Raw genomic sequence first — 21,251 nt, forward strand, 5'->3', positions numbered from 1 at the left:
CCGATCTCGCTGCTAAATGTAGACGCCAAGCTGCTGGCAAAGATCTTAGCCACAAGAATAGAGGATTGTGTGCCGGGGGTCATTCACAAGGACCAGACGGGGTTTGTGAAGGGAAGGCATTTGAATACTAATATACGAAGGCTCCTCAACATTATTATGATGCCGCCTGTAGAAGGGGAGGCGGAAATAGTGGTGGCATTAGATGCGGAGAAGGCCTTTGATAGGGTTGAGTGGGGGTATCTGTGGGAGGTGTTGGAAAGGTTTGGGTTTGGGGAGGGGTTTGTCCGTTGGGTGAGGTTGCTCTATGAGGCCCCAATGGCGAGTGTAGCCATGAATAGGAGGAGGCCGGAGTACTTTCAGCTGTACCGGGGGACGAGACTGGGGTGTCCCCTGTCCCCCTTGCTCTTTGCATTGGCAATTGAGCCCCTGGCCATGGCGTTGAGGGAGTCAGGGAACTGGAGGGGCCTGGTGCAGGGTGGGGAGGAGCATCGAGTGTCGCTTTATGCGGCCGACCTGTTGCTGTATGTGGCGGACCCGATGGGGGGGATGCCGGAGGTGATGAGTATTCTCAGCGAATTTGGGGGCTTCTCTGGGTATAAGCTGAACCTGGGCAAGAGCGAGTTGTCCGTGGTGCACCCGGGGGATCAGGAAGAGGGGATTGGTAGGCTCCCACTGAAGCAGGCAGGGAAGAGCTTCAGGTACCTAAGAGTCCAGAGAGCTGGGGGGCTCTGCACAAGCTCAACCTCACAAGGTTGGTGGAGCGGATGGAGGAGGAGTTCAAAAGGTGGGATATGTTACCGCTGTCACTGGCGGGGAGGGTGCAGTCCGTTAAGATGACGATGCTCCCGAGGTTTTTGTTCCTGTTCCAGTGCCTTCCAATCCTTATCCCGAAGGCCTTTTTTAGGAGAGTTAACAGGAGTATTACGGGATTTGTGAGGGTGCATGGGACTCCGCGGGTGAGAAGGGTGTTCTTGGAACGGGGCAGGGATATGGGGGGGGGGGTGGTGGCTGGCGCTTCCCAACCTCTGGGTACTATTGGGCTGCCAACGCAGCGATGGGGCGTAAGTGGGTAATGGACGGGGAAGGGGCAGCATGGAAGAGGATGGAGATGGCGTCCTGTGTGGGCACGAGCCTGGAGGTGCTGGTAACGGCACCGTTGCCACTCCCTCCAACGAGGTATACCACGAGCCCGGTGGTGGCGGCTACCCTCAAAATTTGGGGGCAATGGAGACGGCATAGGGAAGAAGTGGGGGGCTCGATGGAGGCCCCGATACGGGGGAACCATCGGTTTGTTCCAGGGAGCATTGATGGCGGATTTCTGGGCTGGCACAGGGTAGGGGTTAGGCGGTTGAGGGACCTGTTTGTGGAGGGGAGGTTCGCGAGCTTGGGGAAGTTTGGGCTCCCCCGGGGAACATGTTTCGGTACATTCAGGTTCGGGCGTTTGCCAGGCGGCAGGTGGAGGGGGTTCTCTTGTTGCCCCCACGTGGGGTACGGGACAGGGTGCTCTCGGGGGTGTGAGTTGGAGGAGGGAGGATTTCGGACATATACCGGGTAATGCAGGAGGTAGACGAGGCCTCGGTGGAGGAACTGAAGGGTAAATGGGAAGAGGAGCTGGGTGAGGAGATTGAGGAGGGGACGTGGGCGGATGCCCTGGAGAGAGTGAATTCCTCCTCTTCCTGTGCGAGGCTTAGCCTCATACAGTTCAAGGTGCTGCATAGGGCCCACATGACTGGGACGAGGATGAGTAGGTTTTTCGGGTGCGAGGACAGGTGTGCTAGGTGCTCGGCGAGCCCAGCGAACCACGCCCATATGTTTTGGGCATGCCCAGCGCTGGGGGTGGCGGTTTGGTTCGGTGGGAGGGAGAATTGTGTACATGGGTTTGTTGGATGTGGCGGGTGTTATCTCGTTCCTTTTTGTTGTTTGATTTTTTTTTGTTTTTGTAGTTGGGTGGTTGTTGTTCTTGGGTTTTTAGCATGATTGTTTTGTTAATATTGTTTTATTTATATTTTGTGAAAATCTTAATAAAAATTATTTTTTAAAAAAAAGTGAGGGTGCACGGTAGCATAGTGATTAGCACAATTGCTTCACAGTTCTAGGGTCCCAGATTCGATTCCCGGCTTGGGTCACTGTCTGTGCGGAGTCTGCACGTTCTCCCCGTGTGTGCATGGGTTTCCTCCGGGTGCTCCGGTTTCCTCCCACAGTCCAAAGATGTGCAGGTTGCTGGATTGGCCATACTAAATTGCCCTTAGTGTCCAAAATTGCCCTTGGTGTTGGGTGGGGTTACTGGGTTATGGGGATAGGGTGGAGGTGCTCTTTCCAAGAGCCGGTGCAGACTCGATGGGCCGAATGGTCTCCTTCTGCACTGTAAATTCTATAAACACTCCTCCTGAGTTGTCTGCGTGAAGGCAGACTGCCATGACCTCCACCACTGGTAGGGCAAGGAGGCAGGTCCCAAATCCACCCCAATCAGAATAGGGATCGAACCTTGTGCTGTTGGAACCAATCTAATTCACACGGGCCATCCAGCCAACTAGCCCTCCAAGGAGTCTTGAGTTGCACTATTACATGTAATGTGCGAGCTGGTTTAGCACAGTGGGCTATTGTATGTAATTTGTGGGCTGGTTTAGCACAGTGGTCTAAACAGCTGGCTTTTCACAGTAACTTCATTGAACCTACTTGTGACAATAAGCTATTATTATTATTATTGTAGCCTGGAGCTATGGATAGTGATGGTAGAGGCCCCATTGTTCTTTCCATCAGATGACTGACAAGGTGTCTCTCTCACTTTTAGAAAGAACAAAGAAAAGTACAGCACATGAACAGGCCCTTCAGCCCTCCAAGCCTGTGCCGATCCTTCCAACATATGTCATGGGCATATGTTGGAAGGATTTACAATTTTTACTCCGTTTGACCACGTTATCAACACAGCTTCCTTGGTCATCAAATCCTGAAGTAACGCTTGAACCCAGAGATTCTGGCTCGGAGGCAGGGATCCTACCCACTGTGCCACAAAATCTCATGTTAAACAGTAAGGCATCTATTTCAGGCAGTAGGTGGCAGAGTCAGGTCTGATGCAAAAATTGAAAGCAACATAAAACCTGCTCACTTCTAACAACCTGCCTTAGCCTCTGAAGCATCATGCTGCAATGGGTTTCCTCCCACAAGTCCCGAAAGACGTGCTTGTCAGGTGAAGTTGACATTCTGAATTCTCCCTCGGTGTACCCGAACAAGGGCCAGAATGTGACGGCTCTGGGATTTTCACAGTATCTTCATTGCACTGTTATGTAAGCCTACTTGTGACAATAATAAAGATGAATATTATTATCTCATGCCAATTCTTCTGAGAGTTTATGTTGCTTGTTCAAGACACTTTACTGGTTTTCTGTTAATCACATTGTGTCATGGCATGCTCTTTTTACAGATGTGGAAATTGCTTTTCTGAGTTTCTAAAGAGCGGAGAATTGGGGATAAGGGCAGTAATGATGAGACTGCAGAAGCAAAGGGCACAAATTGAAAATCCTGTTGGAGGTCCTTCAGGAACTTAAAAGGGGCCCCTTGTGACTTGCTAGACAATTCACACGAAGACGATTACACAATTTACATGATATCGGCTTTTGCCGATATGTCTCCCTCCTTCTACTCGGTGTAAACAATACTCCTTAAATATGTAAGCCTCAAAATGAACAAATTATTAGTCTTCCTCCTTCAACCCACACCCAAAGTTTGATGGAATTCTTCAATAGCTGTTGGAGGTAGACAACAATCTTGATTACAGAGTAATTTAACTTCCAGACATAGAACACAATCCTTATCTGGAGTACACAGTTCGTTCAAGAAGAAATTATGGAGAAGGAAATGACAGTGAAAATGTTGTGTAGATATATCATTGGCCATGCTCCACAGCAGCTCCTATTTGTCTGTAGTTCCTTTATCATTGGTTTTGTGCTGAACTAGTACCTACAGCTGTTTATAGGTAGGTTTTGTGTGTCATGCAGGCCATTGCCTATGGCAAATTCAGTATGTTTATTTTGGGATTGTTACCAGCTCCGCAAGCCAGCACAACTAGCAGTTTGACGTATATAACAGTTATGATTGCTGTTAACTATGAAGTATCTTGAGGATAAGATAGATTTTATAACTACAAATTTGTTCATATTGCCTGCTGTCTGGGTTTTTTTCTTTCATGGGATGTGGCCAGCATTTATTGGCCATCCCTAATTGCCTTTGTGGGGGCATTTAAGAGTCAACCACATTGCTCTGGATCACTTGTAAGCCAGACCAGATAAGAACGGCATTAGAACTAGGCGGGTTTTTACAACAATCAAAATGGTTTCACAGTCATCGTTAGGCTTTTAATTCCAGATTTTACTGAATTCAAATTTTGCCTCTGATGGATTTTAACCTAAGTTCCCATATCACCCTGGGTACTAATCCAGTGACAATACCACTATGCCACTGCCTTCCCTGACCCAAGCAGTACTCCAGACAGATCTCCTTGCTGTTACTACCAGGACCTTAAATGCTAAGAGCTGGTTTTATGAAATTAAGTTGCAGATGTGGGATTTTCCCCTCAGGCGCATCAGTAACTAAGGCATAGACTCGTGGAAAGAAAATCATTTGAAACCTGCACCTGAATTCCCATTATGCAATTCTGAAGGGTAAAACTCCATGCTACACATTTGTTAAATTGGCACTTGGGAATTCCTTCCAGCTTCCAATTAAAATTTTTTGGCTGTCACTGTTAAATATAAGGGGTGGGATTCTCAGCCCGGGGCCTGGCTGGAGAATACCTGCCACCGGCGTGAATCACGCACGCCCCGACACCGGCATGCGATTCTCTGCTGAGCGGAGAATCAGCGCAATTGGCGTTGGCGCGGTGCCGGTTGGGGGCCGATCTACGTGGCTCCCCTTGCTGATTCTCGGGCCGAGTGGCCGTTGTGGAAAAACCCCGCCGTCCACACCTGCTCTCAGCCGCCGGGAACTCTGCGTGGAGCGGCCTGTTTGAGGGGGGGTACCCGACCCCGGTGGGGGGGTGCCCGACCCCGGTGGGGGGTGCCTCCGATGTGGCCTGGCCCGCGATCGGGGCCCATCGATCGGCAGGCCGGCCTCTCTGGCTGGGGGCCTCCTGTCTTCCGCGCTGGCCCCTGTAGCCCTGTGCCATGTTGCACCGGGGCCAGTGTGTTGAAGGGAGCCACTGTGCATGCGCGCGTTGGCGCCGATGCCACTGCGCATGCGCATATCCCATGGTGCCCAGTTTGCGACAGGATCAGCAGCTGGAGCGGCGTGAACCGCTCCAGTGCCGTGCTGGCCCACTAGGGGCCAGAATTGCTGATCCTGAGGCCGTGTTGACGCCGTCGAGAAACGCGACGGCGTTTCCGACAGCGTCAACACTTAACCTCAGTATCACAGAATCCTGCCCAAGGACTCTCAATAATAAAATGTGCAATACTGGCATTATGCACCTAGATGTATCTGACTTGAATTTTAGATAAAGTTTGCTAAATAATTTTATCAAGGCAGAATGTGTTAGAACATCAGTAAATGTGCCATCATTTATTTTATTAATTAACAGGCTGAACAATTTGGGGAATATGCATTATTTCCCTCGTACGTTATTGCACCTGACGTAAAGCTGGAGCTCAGGCTAGTAGTTACTGCTGTGGAACTAAAATGGAGTGCTTGACTCTTGATAGGCGTGAAGGGGCTGCACGGTGACGCAGTGGTTCGCGCTGGTGCCTATGGTGCTGAGGACCCTGGTTTGATCCCGGCCCCGGGTCACTGTCTGTGTGGAGTTTGCAAATTCTCCCCGTGTCTGCGTGGGTTTCACCCCCACAACCAAATGATGTGCAGGTTGGGTGGATTGGCCACACTAAATTGGGCTGGTTTAGCACACTGGGCTAAATCACTGGCTTTGAAAGCAGACCAAGGCAGGCCAGCAGCACGGTTCAATTCCTGTACCAGCCTCCCCGAACAGGCGCTGGAATGTGGCGACTAGGGGGATTTTCACACTAACTTCATTTGAAGCCTACTTGTGACAATAAGCGATTTTTGTTTTTTTTTTCAATTGTCTTTAATTGGAAAAAAACTAATTGGGTACTATAAATGTTTTTTAAAAGATAGGCCTGAATCCCAGTTTCTGAGTTTCATTTGGTGGAATTGTTTGTCCATCTGCTACAGAGAGGGAATACCAGGCAAGAAAAGATCTTCATTCAGGTAACCTTCCTGAGAAGAGATTGCTTGGAAAATGGCATCGCTCGCAGATATGTCAAGAGTTTTACCAGTCTACCTGTTGTAGCATAAGGGCACCATTGACGAAACCACCCTGATTGTAAAAAAGCAAGGAAATCTTTGTGAAAATCATCTTTGAAGTAAAATTAACTTTTTTTGGAATTCATAGTGGTCCTGTTGGTTTGAATGCCCTTATTTCTGGCACCTGGCTTTGAAATCAGCATAGTCTGCCGAAAATCTTCTCTCTGAAAGTCTCTCAACTAGCTCATGAATGAATATGACGCAACTTTGACCAACACTGGTATGAATCTACAGCACAAACGTTTGCCTAACTTGGAACTATCGTTGCAGTCACACTAAAAGGCCATGAGCTGGCTGGAAATGAAACCCATTGTGGAGGCAGATTTAATGCATGCTGTATGCAGCCTTGGAAGGCTGATGAGGCTGTGTGTGAAAAGCTTCTGTTTATGATGAACTGCAACTTGGCTGATTTACTAATATTTCCACTGATCTGATTGTCTTTACAGTATATTCCATCCAGTAACAACAACACTCCCATCCAGGGATTTTATATCTATTACCGACCAACCGACAGTGACAATGACAGTGACTACAAGCGAGATATAGTGGAAGGTACGCGAACAAATAGCACTGTTGTCTGGTAATTAACCATGGTTAAAATAAATACAGACTCTTCTCCCTAGCTGGAGAGGTAAACATCCTTTATACCCAGTTGTCTCTACAGAAGTAATGCAGCCCCAAAATCCTGTTTTAGGGAATCACTTATTAGCAAGGGATGTCATAATTTTTTTTAAATTAGGGAACTAAGAACAAGAAAGAAAGTTGAATGACTCATTCTGCCACATAAGGACAAATTCTAATCTATGTGTAATTACATTAACTAGAGGTGAGTGGCAGAGGGGGAAGTCCTATGACAACGGGTAGTCCCTCCGGATGACCATTACACAAAACAGCTTTAGTGATCTTTTATTGAATGATGTTAGATGTACAATACATCCGTCCAAATATTGGAGGTACATGGCAAACAATGGAACAAAGCTATGAGGGGTATTTCCTAAAATTTTTGGCATGACCATGTTGGCATTCAGAACACTGGCACATGTCTGATATTATTGATGTGATGGTATTTTAAAGCATTTCATTGTTTTCTTCTGACGGGCCTGTTTGTTGTGCTATACTGTGACGATTCCCACAGTCATTTCCCTTTCCTTGCCACCTTGCTGGATAATTTCAGAATCTTGTACGAGGATGGAACGTGGCACAACCACAATCCCCTTTCATAGTCTTCTGCTGCCAATCACTGTCAACCTAGCCTATGGAAAATAGCCACTTGAAAAAAATCCAAAAGCATACCTTCCGAAGAGGCAGAGCAAAAATTAAATAAAGTGTTTCTGGGGCTATTGGGAAACTTTTAATCATCTGTTTAGAAGTAACAGTTATCAGGCAAAGACTGGTTTAATTCCTAATTTCTTTGTTCCGTAGAACTGGTTTGTGTGTTAACAAAATAAGACAGCTACACAGTCACAAAAATAAATTAGACCGTGCAGAGCAAAGTCAATAGTGTAAGTACAGGCAAGACTGTCAGAGCAGTGAGAGGTAGACCTTCATTCCCTGTTGTCATAGCAACACTTCAGGTGGAATTTCCTGTCAAGTACATTATTAATCACGTAATTCAATTCTTACCAGCAACTCCCCACCACTACCATTGCTCATTTTTTTACAATTAAAGTACACCACAAATTGAAACTGTGTCCAATAGAAAAGAGTGCCAAGTGATTTCCAGAAGGAGGGTAAGTATTTTTGGAGGGTTTAATGCCAGGGTGCAGGCCAGGAAAAACAAAATAATTTGATCAGATTGCAGTGCCTGGACCGTGTGCTGACCCGGTGCCGAGAGTGACTGCAGCCAGGAGACGACAGGAACTCAGTCAGTTATTTCACTTTTCCTTTGGGGATCTGTCTCTGAGGAAGGCAATAACGAAGCAAGAAGCTTTGTTTATTAAGTTATTCTGCTGGATTTCCCCCCCTTATTTCAAGGCTGAAATAATGCTGCTCATTATATCTCTGTCCAGACACGAAGCAGTGAACAGATTTCTGGGCCTGCTTTTTGATAACAGAATTATGATTTACAGTGTCCCAAGATATTTTCTTCCCCTCTTGCCGTTGGGGGATGAGGAATGTATTAAAGGGGCCGTAATCTGCAGAAGTGAAGCCTAAACATTGCAGTAAGGACCTAAGATTTTAGAAAGCAAAATACTATGAAACCATTTTTTGAGCGATTTCAACCTCATAATCTTTCTCCAGAAGCACAAGTAACTGCCTCTTGAACCTATTTTACACTTTCCACTTAACATGCTCACTGGTTGCTGATAATCAGAGTTTTTCTTGTAAAATATTTTATTACGGCATTTGTGATTTTATAACAGTAGCTGTAAACCATATGCAAACAACTACCCTCAACCTACCTCACAGGTGCAACCTTCCTTGAACAATAATCTAGACTAAACCCCCCCCCAACTCTCTGCTGACAGTTAATTTTATCTAAAGAAGTCAACAAATGGCTGCCACCTCCGGATGAACCCCAGCATTGACCCTCAAGACTTGAGAAAGCCAGCCATGTCATTGACTCAGGTCTTTGATTTCGGGGGCATCACGTTCCTCCATGCTAACAATATCAGTCTCCGGGCTACCAACGAGGCAAAGGCCAAGACGTCGGCCTCTCTCGCCCCCTGGATTCCCGAGTCCTCCGACAGTTCGAAAATCGCCACCTTTGGACTCTGTGCCACCCTTGTTTTTAACACCATGGACATGACATCTGCAAACCCCTGCCAGAATCCCCTGAGCTTCGAACATGTCTAAAACATGTGGGCATGGTTCGCTGGCCCTCCCGCATACCTTGCACACCCGTCTTCTATCCCAAAAGACTTGCTTATCCATAAGACCATAAGACATAGGAGTGGAAGTAAGGCCATTCGGCCCATCGAGTCCACTCCGTCATTCAATCATGGCTGATGGGCATTTCAACTCCACCTACCAGCATTCTCCCCGTAGCCCTTAATTCCTCGCGACATCAAGAATTTATCTATCTCTGCCTTGAAGCCATTTAGCGTCCCGGCCTCCACTGCACTCCACGGCAATGAATTCCACAGGCCCACCACTCTCTGGCTGAAGAAATGTCTCCGCATTTCTGTTCTGAATTTACCCCCTCTAATTCTAAGGCTGTGCCCACGGGTCCTCGTCTCCTCGCCTAACGGAAACAGTTTCTTTGCGTCCACCCTTTCTAAGCCATGTATTATCTTGTAAGTTTCTATTAGATCTCCCCTTAACCTTCTAAACTCCAATGAATACAATCCCAGGATCCTCAGCCGTTCCTCCATATGTTAGACCCGCCATTCCAGGGATCATCCGTGTGAATCTCCGCTGGACACGCTCCAGTGCCAGTATGTCCTTCCTGAGATGTGGGGCCCAAAACTGGATACAGTACTCCAAATGGGGCCTAACCAGAGCCTTATAAAGGCTCAGTAGCACATCGCTGCTTTTATATTCCAACCCTCTTGAGATAAATGACAACATTGCATTCGCTTTCTTAATCACGGATTCAACCTGCATGTTTACCTTTAGGGAATCCTCGACTAGCACTCCCAGATCCCTTTGTACTTTGGCATTATGAATTTTCTCACCGTTTAGAAAGTAGTCTATGCTTGGATTCTTTTTTCCAAAGTGCAAGACCTCACATTTTCTCACGTTGAATTGCATCAGCCATTTCCTGCACCACTCTCCCAAACTGTCTAGATCCTTCTGCAGCCTCCCCACTTCCTCAGCACTATCTGCCTGACCACCTAACTTCGTATCATCGGCAAACTTCGCTAGAATGCCCCCAGTCCCTTCATCCAGATCATTAATATATATGGTGAACAGCTGTGGCCCCAACACTGAACCCTGTGGGACACCGCTGGTCACCGGCTGCCATTCCGAAAAAGAACCTTTTATCCCAACCCTCTGCCTTCTGTCAGACAGCCAATCCTCAACCCGTGCCAGTAGCTCACCTCGAACACCATGGGCCCTCACCTTACTCAGCAGCCTCCTGTGTGGCACCTTATCAAAGGCCTTTTGGAAATCCAGATAGACCACATCCACTGGGTTTCCCTGGTCTAACCTACTTGTCACCTCCTCAAAGAATTCTAATAGGTTCGTCAGGCATGACCTCCCCTTACTAAATCCATGTTGACTTGTTCTAATCCGAGCCTGCTCTTCCAAGAATTTAGAAATCTCATCCTTAACGATCGATTCTAGAATTTTACCAACAACCGAGGTTGGGCTAATTGGCCTATAATTTTCCATCTTTTGTCTTGATCCTTTCTTGAACAAGGGGGTTACAACAGCGATCTTCCAATCGTCCGGGACTTTCCCTGACTCCAGTGATTTTTGAAAGATCTCAACCAACGCTTCCGCTATTTCTTCAGCCACCTCCCTCAGAGCTCTAGGATGTAGCCCATCGGGGCCAGGAGATTTGTAAATTTTAAGACCTTTTAGCTTTTTTAGCACCATCTCTTTTGTAATGGCAACCATACTCAACTCAGCCCCCTGACCCTCTATAATTTTTGGGATATTACTCGTGTCTTCCACTGTGAAGACAGACGCAAAGTACTTATTAAGTTCTCCAGCCATTTCCTCGTCTCCCATCACTATCCAGGCTACCGTCATGAGTGCCTGGTGAACGACCTTAAATTGTATCAGGCTGAGCCTGGCGCATAATGGGGATGTGTTGACCCTGCTTAACACATCCGCCGAGAGACCTGCCTCCATCTCTCCCTTAACTCATCCTCCCATTTGTGCTTTAGCTCCTCTGTTTGCATTTCCTCTGACTCCATGATTTCTTTATAGTAAGCTGAGACCTTCCCCTCTCCCACCCAGATTCTAGAAATCACCCTATCTTGTATCCCCTGTGTCGGTAGGAGCGGGAAGGTTGGAACCTGCCTTCGCAAGAAGTCCCGCATCTGCAGATACCTAAACCCGTTCCCTCACGTCAGCTCAAACTTTTTGTCTAGCTCCCATAAACAAATCTCCCATCTTCCCAATCCCTGCTCTCTGCCATCCATCGAGTCTCCCTGGGGCAAACCGATGGTTGCTACAGATTGGAGCCCAAACCAATGCTGCCTCCGCTCTCACATGTTTCCTCCACTGCCCCAGACTCTCAGGGCCGCCACTACCACCGGGCTTGTGGCGTACAAGGCTGGCGAGAACGGCAGAGGTGCCGTGATCAATGCCCTTAAACTCATGTCCTTACAAGATACTGCCTCTACTTGCTCCCACACCGACCCTTTCCCCTCTACCTATTTCCTAATCATGGCTATATTTGCTGCCCAGTAATAATTGCTAAAGTTTGGCAGCGCCAGCTCACCCTCCCCCCAGCCACGCTCCAGCATTACTTTCTTCACTGCCCAAACAGAACCGCAGATGACCTTATTTAACCGCTTGAAAAAGGCCTTCATTGAAGCCTACTCGTGACAATAAGCGATTTTCATTTCATTTCAACCTCTATTTAGATAGCAATGCTCACAATTAGGGTGCCTCCGTTTCATCTTGTTCCTATGCTTTAAGCTGTCGGCTATTATAATGGGGATGTACATGCTGTTGTGGTATCATGGGGTTCAGTTTCCTGTTTGCAGTCCCAGTTAACAATCTGAGGGGCACTACGATGATGAAGAGGTAGAAAGAAACTTAAGCCAGTGTTGTTCAGAGCCATTCTAGATTGGATTGTTGTGTAGATGTTGGTTTGAACACACAATAATTTTTGTGTAACTTGAAACAACAAACATGTTCATATTTTGCCAAACCAATCACATTTACCATTACTACAATGTAGTAAGAAGATTAGCCTCTAGTTATTTCCTTGCATGCAAACATCTTCTAATGTGCTTATTTATGATGCAGGAAACAAGCAATGGCATCTCATCAGAGATCTTCAGCCTGAAACTTCATATGATATTAAAATGCAGTGCTTCAATGAGGGTGGAGAGAGCGAATTTAGCAACGTCATGATCTGTGAGACCAAAGGTAAGGACTGCTACTACTTGTATGCACTCTTCAGTCAACATGTTACCTGCAAAGTCCCAGTCTGAGGTATTAATATGAAGATGTTGGACAGGATTATGATCAGTACCTAGCGGCATTTACTTGAAGTGCAGATGAGAAGTGGACCAGGTTCAACTGTGATGGTGCCCACTGTTGACTGGCTTGTTGCACTCACTGTCTGAAGAATAGCTATTTTGATGAAAATATTACAAGATAGTCATTGTCGGGCAGCATGGTGGCTCAGTGGGTTAGCCCTGTAGCCTCACGGCGCTGAGGTCCCAGGTTCGATCCCGGCTCTGGGTCACTGTCCGTGTGGAGTTTGCACATTCTCCCCGTGTTTGCGTGGGTTTCGCCCCCACAACCCAAAGATGTGCAGGGTAGGTGGATTGGCCACACTAAATTGCCCCTTAATTGGAAAAAATGAATTGGGTACTCTAAATTTAAAAAAAAAAGATAGTCATTGTCCAAAGATGTATCCTAGCAAGAGTAAGTGCTTTCAGAAGAGGAGAGTCATCAGTTCATTAGGTGAAGGAGCAGCACTCCTAAAGCTTCGATTTCAAATAAACCTGTTGGACCTGGTGTTGTGAGGCTCATTATCTGAAGAGTTGTGATCATCAGCAAATATCCCCAATTCCCACCTTATGTTTGAGGAAAGGCCACTGATGGAACAACTAAAGATAATTTGACCTAGGACGCTAAGGAGGAACTCTTGTAACAGTGTCCTGGAGCGCAGTCATTCTCCCCTCACTGTTGGTGCTCAGTTCTTTTGCCCATATTTGGACTTGGGCTGTGATGAGGTCTAGAAACAAGTGCTCCTAGCAGAACCCAAACTGACATTGGTGAGCATGTGCTGGGCCAGGAGTTTACAGATTGTGATTGAATGCTATTCTGCTGATGATTGCCAACAGTGTCCCATGAATCCCCAATTTTGAACCACTAGGTCTGTTCTGAATCGTACAATGGTAGTGCCAAACAACGTAATGGAGGAGGTCTTCAGTGTGAAGTCGGATCTTTGTCACCACCCCCCACCACCACCAAAGAGTGCACAGTGATCATTCCTACAGTATTGTCTGGGACAGATGCATCTGTGACAAGTAGATAACCGGGGACGAGGATGACTCCTCTTGTAAAATGGTGTAAATATATTAGACAATGTTCTTATTTTTCAAATGTTGTATCTGACCATCACTTGCTGCTCTTTCCTTTCTTTAGCTCGGAGACCACCTGGATCCTCTGAATATTCTGTAGTGATGGGCAATGACCTGAATACACAGCCTAATCTTGCTGACCACCTGGGTGGTGGCCATGGGGCATCCTCCTCTGGCACACGGAGTAGTGACATGTTATATTTGATTGTGGGCTCAGTGCTAGGAATCATGGTTTTAATCCTCATTATCTTCATTGCCATGTGCCTGTGGAAGAACCGCCAACAGACAACACTACAGAGTAAGTAATCATGTGGACCGCTCCTCTTTTTCTTTAGGACAACTATGGCTCTTTGTAAGACTTGTTGTTGGGGTACTTTTTTTATGGTTTGCTATAGACTGCCAGTTCAATTGCTGAGACCTTGTCCTATTGGTAATATTGATTCCAACCCTCAGTACAAGTTTTCTATTTCTTCAGCCTTGATGATCTCTCAGTCGAATTATAAGAATTTGATTGGGGATCAATTATATTTAGTAAAGTGGCCCTGAAATCAAGAGAAATTAGCCAGGATTCTGTAGTCTAATAAGAATAAATAGAGCCTTCAAGGAGGAGGGATGAAGGGGCAGAATGTGGATAAGAGAAAAGTACAATGCAATCTTCACTTTTTCAAAGAATAAATTATGTGTCTTCCTCACGGTCTACATGTGGAGCAGGTATATTCAGGCAATGTTCCTATCCACACAATAGTCCATGGTTCATGTGCAGGCCTTGAGCCCTGTCAATCTGAATCAGAAAGACCAGGCAATTCAATGCTATTCATATTTCTTAATTGTTGCATTTTTTTTAAAGTTGCAGACTTAAAGGATTGGGTAGAACTTTATGCAGCACTTCTCTAATTGATGGAGAAATCTTGTCAGAACAGCATTCAAAGCTCAGTTAGTATAGCAACTTAAGAAATATGCAAATGGCAGTGTATAGTGGGAAAATGGATTAATATTTTTTTTAATGGCCTACAGCGTCTATTACATTCACTTAAACAGCCAGGATGGCAAAAAGCTTGGGAAACCCCTGTTCCAGAATAAAGTAAAGAGTCTATCGGAGGCGCTGTGAGTGTAAATAGAACAGATATTAAGCCAATTTGATAAAGTTTGGGTAAAATTATGAATTCTCAATGCCAGCATAGAGCCTGAGCTACCACAAACATGCCATCATAATGGTTGGGGAGGGGCAGCATGGTGGCACAGTGGTTAGCATTGCTGCCTACGGCGCTGAGGACCCAGGTTCGAATCCCGGCCTTGGGTCACTGTCCGTGAGGAGTTTGCACATTCTCTCCGTGTCTGCGTGGGTTTCACCCCCACAACCCAAAAGATGTGCAGGATAGGTGGATTGGCCACGCTAAATTGCCCCTTAATTGGAAAAAATAATTGGGTACCCTAAATTTATTTTTATTTTTTTAAATAATGGTTGTGGATCATGGGTGCACAGTCTAGCTTGTGAATTTTTGATTCCAGCTCCAAAGGCTGCAGGTTGAGATTAAGATTATGCAATGTTGTTTTTAATAAATCCACCCCATCTTCATGTTTCCAATGTCAAGAGTGAGGACACAGTACATTTGAAAAATTTGTGTCTATCAGTGTTGCACCGCTGAGCAGGTATTCACAAGCTTGCTAACCCAGCATTAAACACTAATCTCATTGTTTTTGTTTATTCAACTTTTCAGTTCGATAACTATTGGTTCTTGAGCTTATCCCTGTCGGGTGTTGCTCCCCCATTTATTTTTTGCTCTTTTTCCTAATAGCTGCATTAAACATCTTGTTGTAATCAGTGGGACTAATGCACCAATCCTGTGCTCCAGTTGTGTTCAAACAAAGCCGAATGCGTGTTGGATAATCTGCCTTCCAACTTTTTCTGTTTACAATGTAGTTTCTAAACTGACATTTTCCTGGTATGCACAGGAACCCAAACGTAGTGTACATTGTCTTTTACCCTCTTGCATATGAACCTCCCTTTATTAAATAGGAATGTTTCTTCAGCAAAGTTCACCAAAGTGTCCATACCCTGTTGTACTGAGAAAGAAAGCAGAATTGAAGCTGAAGCAAGTTTTATGGGTGTATTTAGGCCAAAATGCTACTCACTCACATTTCTGTATTGCTTGCTTTAAATTCATCATCTGTTCGTGCCAACAGAGATATAGTCTGTCTTAAATTTCAGCATTTGGAAGCATATTAAGTGTCATAGTGATTGCAAGGAGACTGGCAACAGCTGAGGTATGTCAATGAGAAAGAGGCCCCTTTCACAACTCCACTTTGTAAACCCAATGGGACAGGCACTTTTTCAGCACTATTGCTGCTAGAAGGTTTCAGAGGTTGTCAATGAGGTCAGACCTCAACTATGACTTAACTCTTTAAATGCAAGTTGTGAAGGAGGATGGTATATCAAGGTTTCCAAGGTCTCTGTAATATTCATTGACAAGAGTATAAGGGGGTTGGGGGAGGGGCACATAGCACAAATTACTTAACTCATTTTAATATTTTTCTGCCTAGAATACGATCCCCCTAACTACCTCTACCAAGGCCAGGAGGTAAATAGTCAGCTGATGGAGTATACCACCCTTCCTGGCACCAGTCGAATCAATGGAAGCATTCATGGCAGCTTCATTGGTAACGGAAGCCTCAGCAATGGCTGCCCACACCTGCACCACAAGATTTCAAATGGAGTGAATGGACTGATGAATGGAGGAATAAATGGAGGGACACCGTTGTATCCTAACCACACAAATTCACTGCAGAGGACCCACATGGACTACGATCAGGCTCACCATATTATGAATGTAAGAGCCTGTTAATGTTATGGTGAAAAAGTTAGGCCTGGAGCCATATTTTAATGTTATTTTCATTTTGACCCAGTTGAGCTTCGGCATTCTTTCTCATTTACTAGTTCAAGTGTTGAGCCTCGGCTAAAATTTTCAAAATTCATTCTCCATCAAGCAGTCTGTACAAAGATGAATTTTATTTGTTTCACTATCATGCAATGTTGGCTCTACAACTCCAATTTCCCCCCTCACTTTGTTCAATCAAGTAGAGTTCAGAACATTTAACCTCCAAAGTTCTTTTGGCCCAAGTTACTACTCTTGCCTTTCCCACTTTACTTTTTCAGTAAAACTAGTGTCCAGCAGCCTTTAATGTGTTTCATAGTTCCATGAGTCTTTGAGAGGTTAATAATATGGACCAAGTGTTTGACACCCAGGGATTTAGCCTGAAGTTTTAACAGTTTAATGTGAATGATGCTTCTTGGCAATGAAACTGTGTAATTTCCATTCATCCTTTTACCAAAGGTTTACCCATTGCACATTCTCAGAAGTGCCCACGAGACCTAAATGTGTTTTTCTGTTTGTGTTGTTAACTGGGTGAGTTAACTGATGTTTTTAGCTTGTTTGGCAGACTCAGCATTTGGAGATCAGCATTTTTTTAAAATAATTTCTTCTCTGGATGTGGGTGATGTTGGAAAGGCTGTGTTGATTTATACATTCCCAGCTGCCAACCTGAATTGCTGCTGTCTGTGCAGTAACAGTAGAAACATGGACAGGACAGAGGAAATGATGAAGGAAGTTATGGAGAAAGGCAGGGATGGAGAGAGAAAGATACAGAGGAACAGGAGGTTAGGATAACCGAAGTGAAAGAAACTTGAAAGGATTTAATTTCTGAATGGATCATTTTACCTGATTTAACAAATAATTGTAAGTAGTTTTTCCTGAAGTAAATCGGTTTACTTTTGGGGAGACAAAATAAACCTGCTTATCATTTTGGCTATAGTTTTCTTATGAAGTTTGAATAGAGTTGCTGTGTAAACAAATGAACAGGAGTTTGAGTTGATAGTCTTTATTAATAATAATCTTTGGGTGGTACAGTGGGTTAGCCCTGTTGCCTCACAGCCCCAAGGTCCCAGGTTCGAATCCCGACTCTGGGTCACTGTCCGTGTGGAGTTTGCACATTCTCCCGTGTTTGCGTGGGTTTCTCCCCCACAACCCAAAGATGTACAGGCTAGGTGGATTGGCCACGCTAAATTGCCTCTTAATTGAAAAAATGAATTGGGTACTCTAAATTTATAAAAAGGGAAAAAATATATAATCTTTATTAGTGTCACAAGTAGACTTGCATTAACACTGCAATGAAGTTAGTGTGAAAATCCCCTAGTCGCCACACTATAGCGTCTGTTCGGATGCACCTAACAAGCACATCTTTCTGTGGGAGGAAACCGGAGCACCCAGTGGAAACCCATGCAGACACCGGGAGAACGTGCAGACTTCCCACAGACAGTGACCCAAGCCGGGAATAGAACGCAAGTCCCTGGAGCTGTGAAGCAACAATGTTAACCACTGTGCTACCGTGCCGCCCAATCATTACATTTAATCAAATTTAAGAGGAGAAGCCATGGAGGGACTGAGGCAATGTGAAGGTGATGTTGGAAACCAGTGAAGGAATGGTAGGTTGGAGGTTGATGGACGATGAATATGGAGGAAGGGTTACAGTGACATTCAGTGAGGTTCCTGTCAGTGCCTGGAGTTGTGCCCTGGATTATTTCTTCTTTCTGCTGTTAATTTTTAATTGGCACAATGCCATTCCTTTAAGTGCATTTTTGTCTGTATGAATTGTACATTAAAAGAGATTCAAACTTCCTTTTAAGCAGACTTTTCATGTGTTTTCTGCTTACGTTATTTGTAAAGGAGAGGGGAGATTTCAGCTATTATAGGACTGCCCTATCCCAGCCAATCCCAGCTCACTTAACCAGAGTCCAAATCAACCAAACTGGCTGAAGTAAGTGCAAATGTACAGTTGTCTGTCACTATCCCACATCTTGCCTGGGAATCAGGGTCAGGTTGTAGGCAGGTGGACACATGCACGCTTGATTCTCAACCCACTTTGGTGCAAATTTGTTTATAATTTTTTCCCCTGTTTTGAACAGTAAAATATCATAATGGAAAATTTTATTGGCAAAGACATCTAAGAGGGAGAATCATTTGCTCAGTGCCATCAAGTTGCCTATTGGAAGGGATCTGTGTCACTGTTTAATAAATTACCTCAAATGGATCAGCCAAACATGGATAAACATGCAGCTCCTTGCATTTCTGTGGCTTTCTTTGTCATAATTGAATTTCCTGTAATTCTTTGCAGAGGCAGTTTTGAACAGTTGCAGGAGAAGGATTAGTGGAGATGACCAAAAATAGGATTGAAGAGAATGAAACTGGTCATTATGGACAAATAAATATTAACGGCAAATTTTACTAACATGGTCAAGTTATTTTGACCAAGTAATGAGAAGATTGATGAGAATAGTGGGCCTGATGATGCATGTTAACTTTCAAAAGGCACCACATAATAGATTTATTAGCAAAATCGAAAGGGCAGTGGAAGGGACAGAAAGCAGGTTGTTTTTCAGACTGGAGAGGGTGATGTTCTCAGGCATCGATAATATGATTGCTGCTGTTCTGATATAAATTGCCATGCCTTAGATCATAGATTGCAGATCATAAGAAATTCAGAAATGTTGTAAACCATGAGGATATTAACAGATTTAAGTAGGTCAAATACAGATGGTGAGATAGTAGAAGAAACTTAACACAGAGAAGTGAGAAGTGATGAATTTGGGAAGGGAAATCGAGGAGGGACAATAAGAACATACACAATTAAGAAGGGTGCAAGAGCAGAGAGTAAGCACACAAATCTTTTGACTGTGACATGACAAGTTGAGATGGCTGTTTAAAAACAAAAGATTTTGGATCCTTGGGCTTTACTAATTGTGGAATAAAATACATACAAAAGCAAGAAGATTGTGTAAAACTTTTATGAAACACTGGTCAAGCCTCAAGCTAGAGTGCTGTGTTCAATTAGTTACTGCTCTTTAAGGAGGATGTCAAGGCCTTGGAGTAAGTGCAGAATAGATTTACTAGGAAGGAACATGAAACGAGAGACTTCCGACGGTGGTATGTCAAAATCATCAACAAAGGTGGCTCAGGAGGGTAGCCTGGTGAAGGAGTGAAGATGGACACCTCACCCATTACACTAGACATGTTGGCTGTGATAATGGAGTAAGAGCAGGAAAAATTTGGAAACAGGTGGACAGGCAGCTCAAGTGGCAGGACATGAAGATTAAGGAATCTTTTAAAGCTACCGTTGAAGAGGCTTTGGGCCCGACCTGAGAACAGTTGGTGAGAACCTTGAGTGGTGCAAGCACAAGATCAAGAATGGTTTTTGATAGAATAAACAGGATGAAACTTTGTTTTCAGTGGCAGAACAGTTGATAACCAGAGGACACAGATTTATGGTGATTGGTGACCTGAGGAAACATATTTTACAATGAGTTTTGTGATCTACAGTGCACTAACTGAAAAGGTGTTGGAAGCAGATTCAGTAGAAATACTCGAACAGAATTTGACAAATACTTGAAAGAAAAACATTGCAGGACTATGAGGAAAACGCAAATGTGAGATTAAATGGCTAACTCTAAAAAATAAAAAAAAAGAGCTTGGGCATGCTGTACTGTATGATTTCGTGCTGCTGAGGCCTGAGCTATACATTTTGTGTTGACAGGGTGGTGGGATATACACTGCACTCCCACAGACTGAACCATCAGAGTGCATCAATTGTCGCAACTGCAGGAATAACAACAGGTCAGTGTGAGCATTGGCTCTGTGCACTGTTTGATGTTCGTTCAGGGTCACTATGTAGAGTGACTCCATTTTGTTTCATCAGGTGTTAAAGTCTCAGTGTTTCATGCCATCATGCTCTTCTTTACTGTGAACCAGTTTTATTAAGTTTTCCAATAATATTTATTGAAATTGTAACATTCTATATCAAAAGGTTTGCAAAACACAGCAGCGCCAACACACATGTATCAGAAAAATGCAAGCAACTACAGTAACAGGAACCCCCAAAACAGAAATGACCCCCAGCACTATTTCCACCCCCTTCCCACTAGCAACTAACCGTGACCAGATCTTTAAAGTGAAAAATAAATGGCCGATAGAACCCATCGATCCACCCCTCACCTTAACTTGACCTTCTCGAGGGTCACCCAGCCACGCTTCAGCACTGAGTGGCATCGCATGCCTCCAACTCAACAGTAACCATCACCAGGCCAACAATGATGCGAATGCCAAAGCATCCGCCTCCATCCTCAACTCCAGATGGTCCGACATCCCAAATACAGCAACTAATGGACAGAGCTCTAAGTCAATATTCAGGATTGCCAATGTAGTGCGGAAAAAGGACCCCCAAAAACCCACCAGCTTGGGACAGAACCAGAATATGTGCGTATGGTGAGCAGGCCCTCTCGAACACCACTCGACATGTGGTCCTCGACCCCCTCAGAAAATTGGCTCATCATGGCCCTGGTAAGGTGTGCCCTAAACACCACCTTTAGCTTGTATCAAGCTCAAACCCGCATAGGGTGATGTAGCATTCACCCTATAAAGGGACTCGCCCCACACCACCTCCAAAATGGGACTTGGCTCCTCCCCCCATCTGGCCTTTACCTCATCCACCAAAATCTGCACTTCTCCTATGATCTGTCCATTTATCCCAGATATGCTGCCCTCCGATCCTGCACACTAGAGTATCCATTCCAGCAAGGTAGACGGCATGCCTCCAGGAAATTTGGATCTGCCCGCCAAACAAAGTCCCGCACCTGGTAATATCGGAACCTATCCAGTCGTCCAAGACCTGCTTTCTCCTTCAACTCCTCCCAGCTCACAAACCGCCCCTCCAGAAACAAATCCTTGACCCTCT

The 21,251-nt window shown here is 45.0% G+C and overlaps 1 protein-coding gene across 4 annotated transcripts in view; it reads left to right on the forward strand.

Moving 5' to 3' along the window:
* The window catches only part of cdon (cell adhesion associated, oncogene regulated), a 223,234-nt gene that overhangs the window by 187,990 nt on the left and 13,993 nt on the right, over nucleotides 1–21,251 (forward strand). For all 4 annotated transcript variants that reach the window (XM_038779247.1, XM_038779246.1, XM_038779244.1 and 1 more), the window contains 5 exons: nucleotides 6,756–6,861; nucleotides 12,181–12,303; nucleotides 13,534–13,767; nucleotides 16,011–16,297; nucleotides 20,055–20,134. In XM_038779247.1, coding sequence (XP_038635175.1) covers nucleotides 6,756–6,861; nucleotides 12,181–12,303; nucleotides 13,534–13,767; nucleotides 16,011–16,297; nucleotides 20,055–20,134 — 830 coding nt within the window. The remainder of the gene's footprint in view (nucleotides 1–6,755; nucleotides 6,862–12,180; nucleotides 12,304–13,533; nucleotides 13,768–16,010; nucleotides 16,298–20,054; nucleotides 20,135–21,251) is intronic.

The sequence above is a fragment of the Scyliorhinus canicula genome, chromosome 19, assembly GCF_902713615.1.
Source record: "Scyliorhinus canicula chromosome 19, sScyCan1.1, whole genome shotgun sequence".
Classification (NCBI taxonomy): Eukaryota; Metazoa; Chordata; class Chondrichthyes; order Carcharhiniformes; family Scyliorhinidae; genus Scyliorhinus; species Scyliorhinus canicula.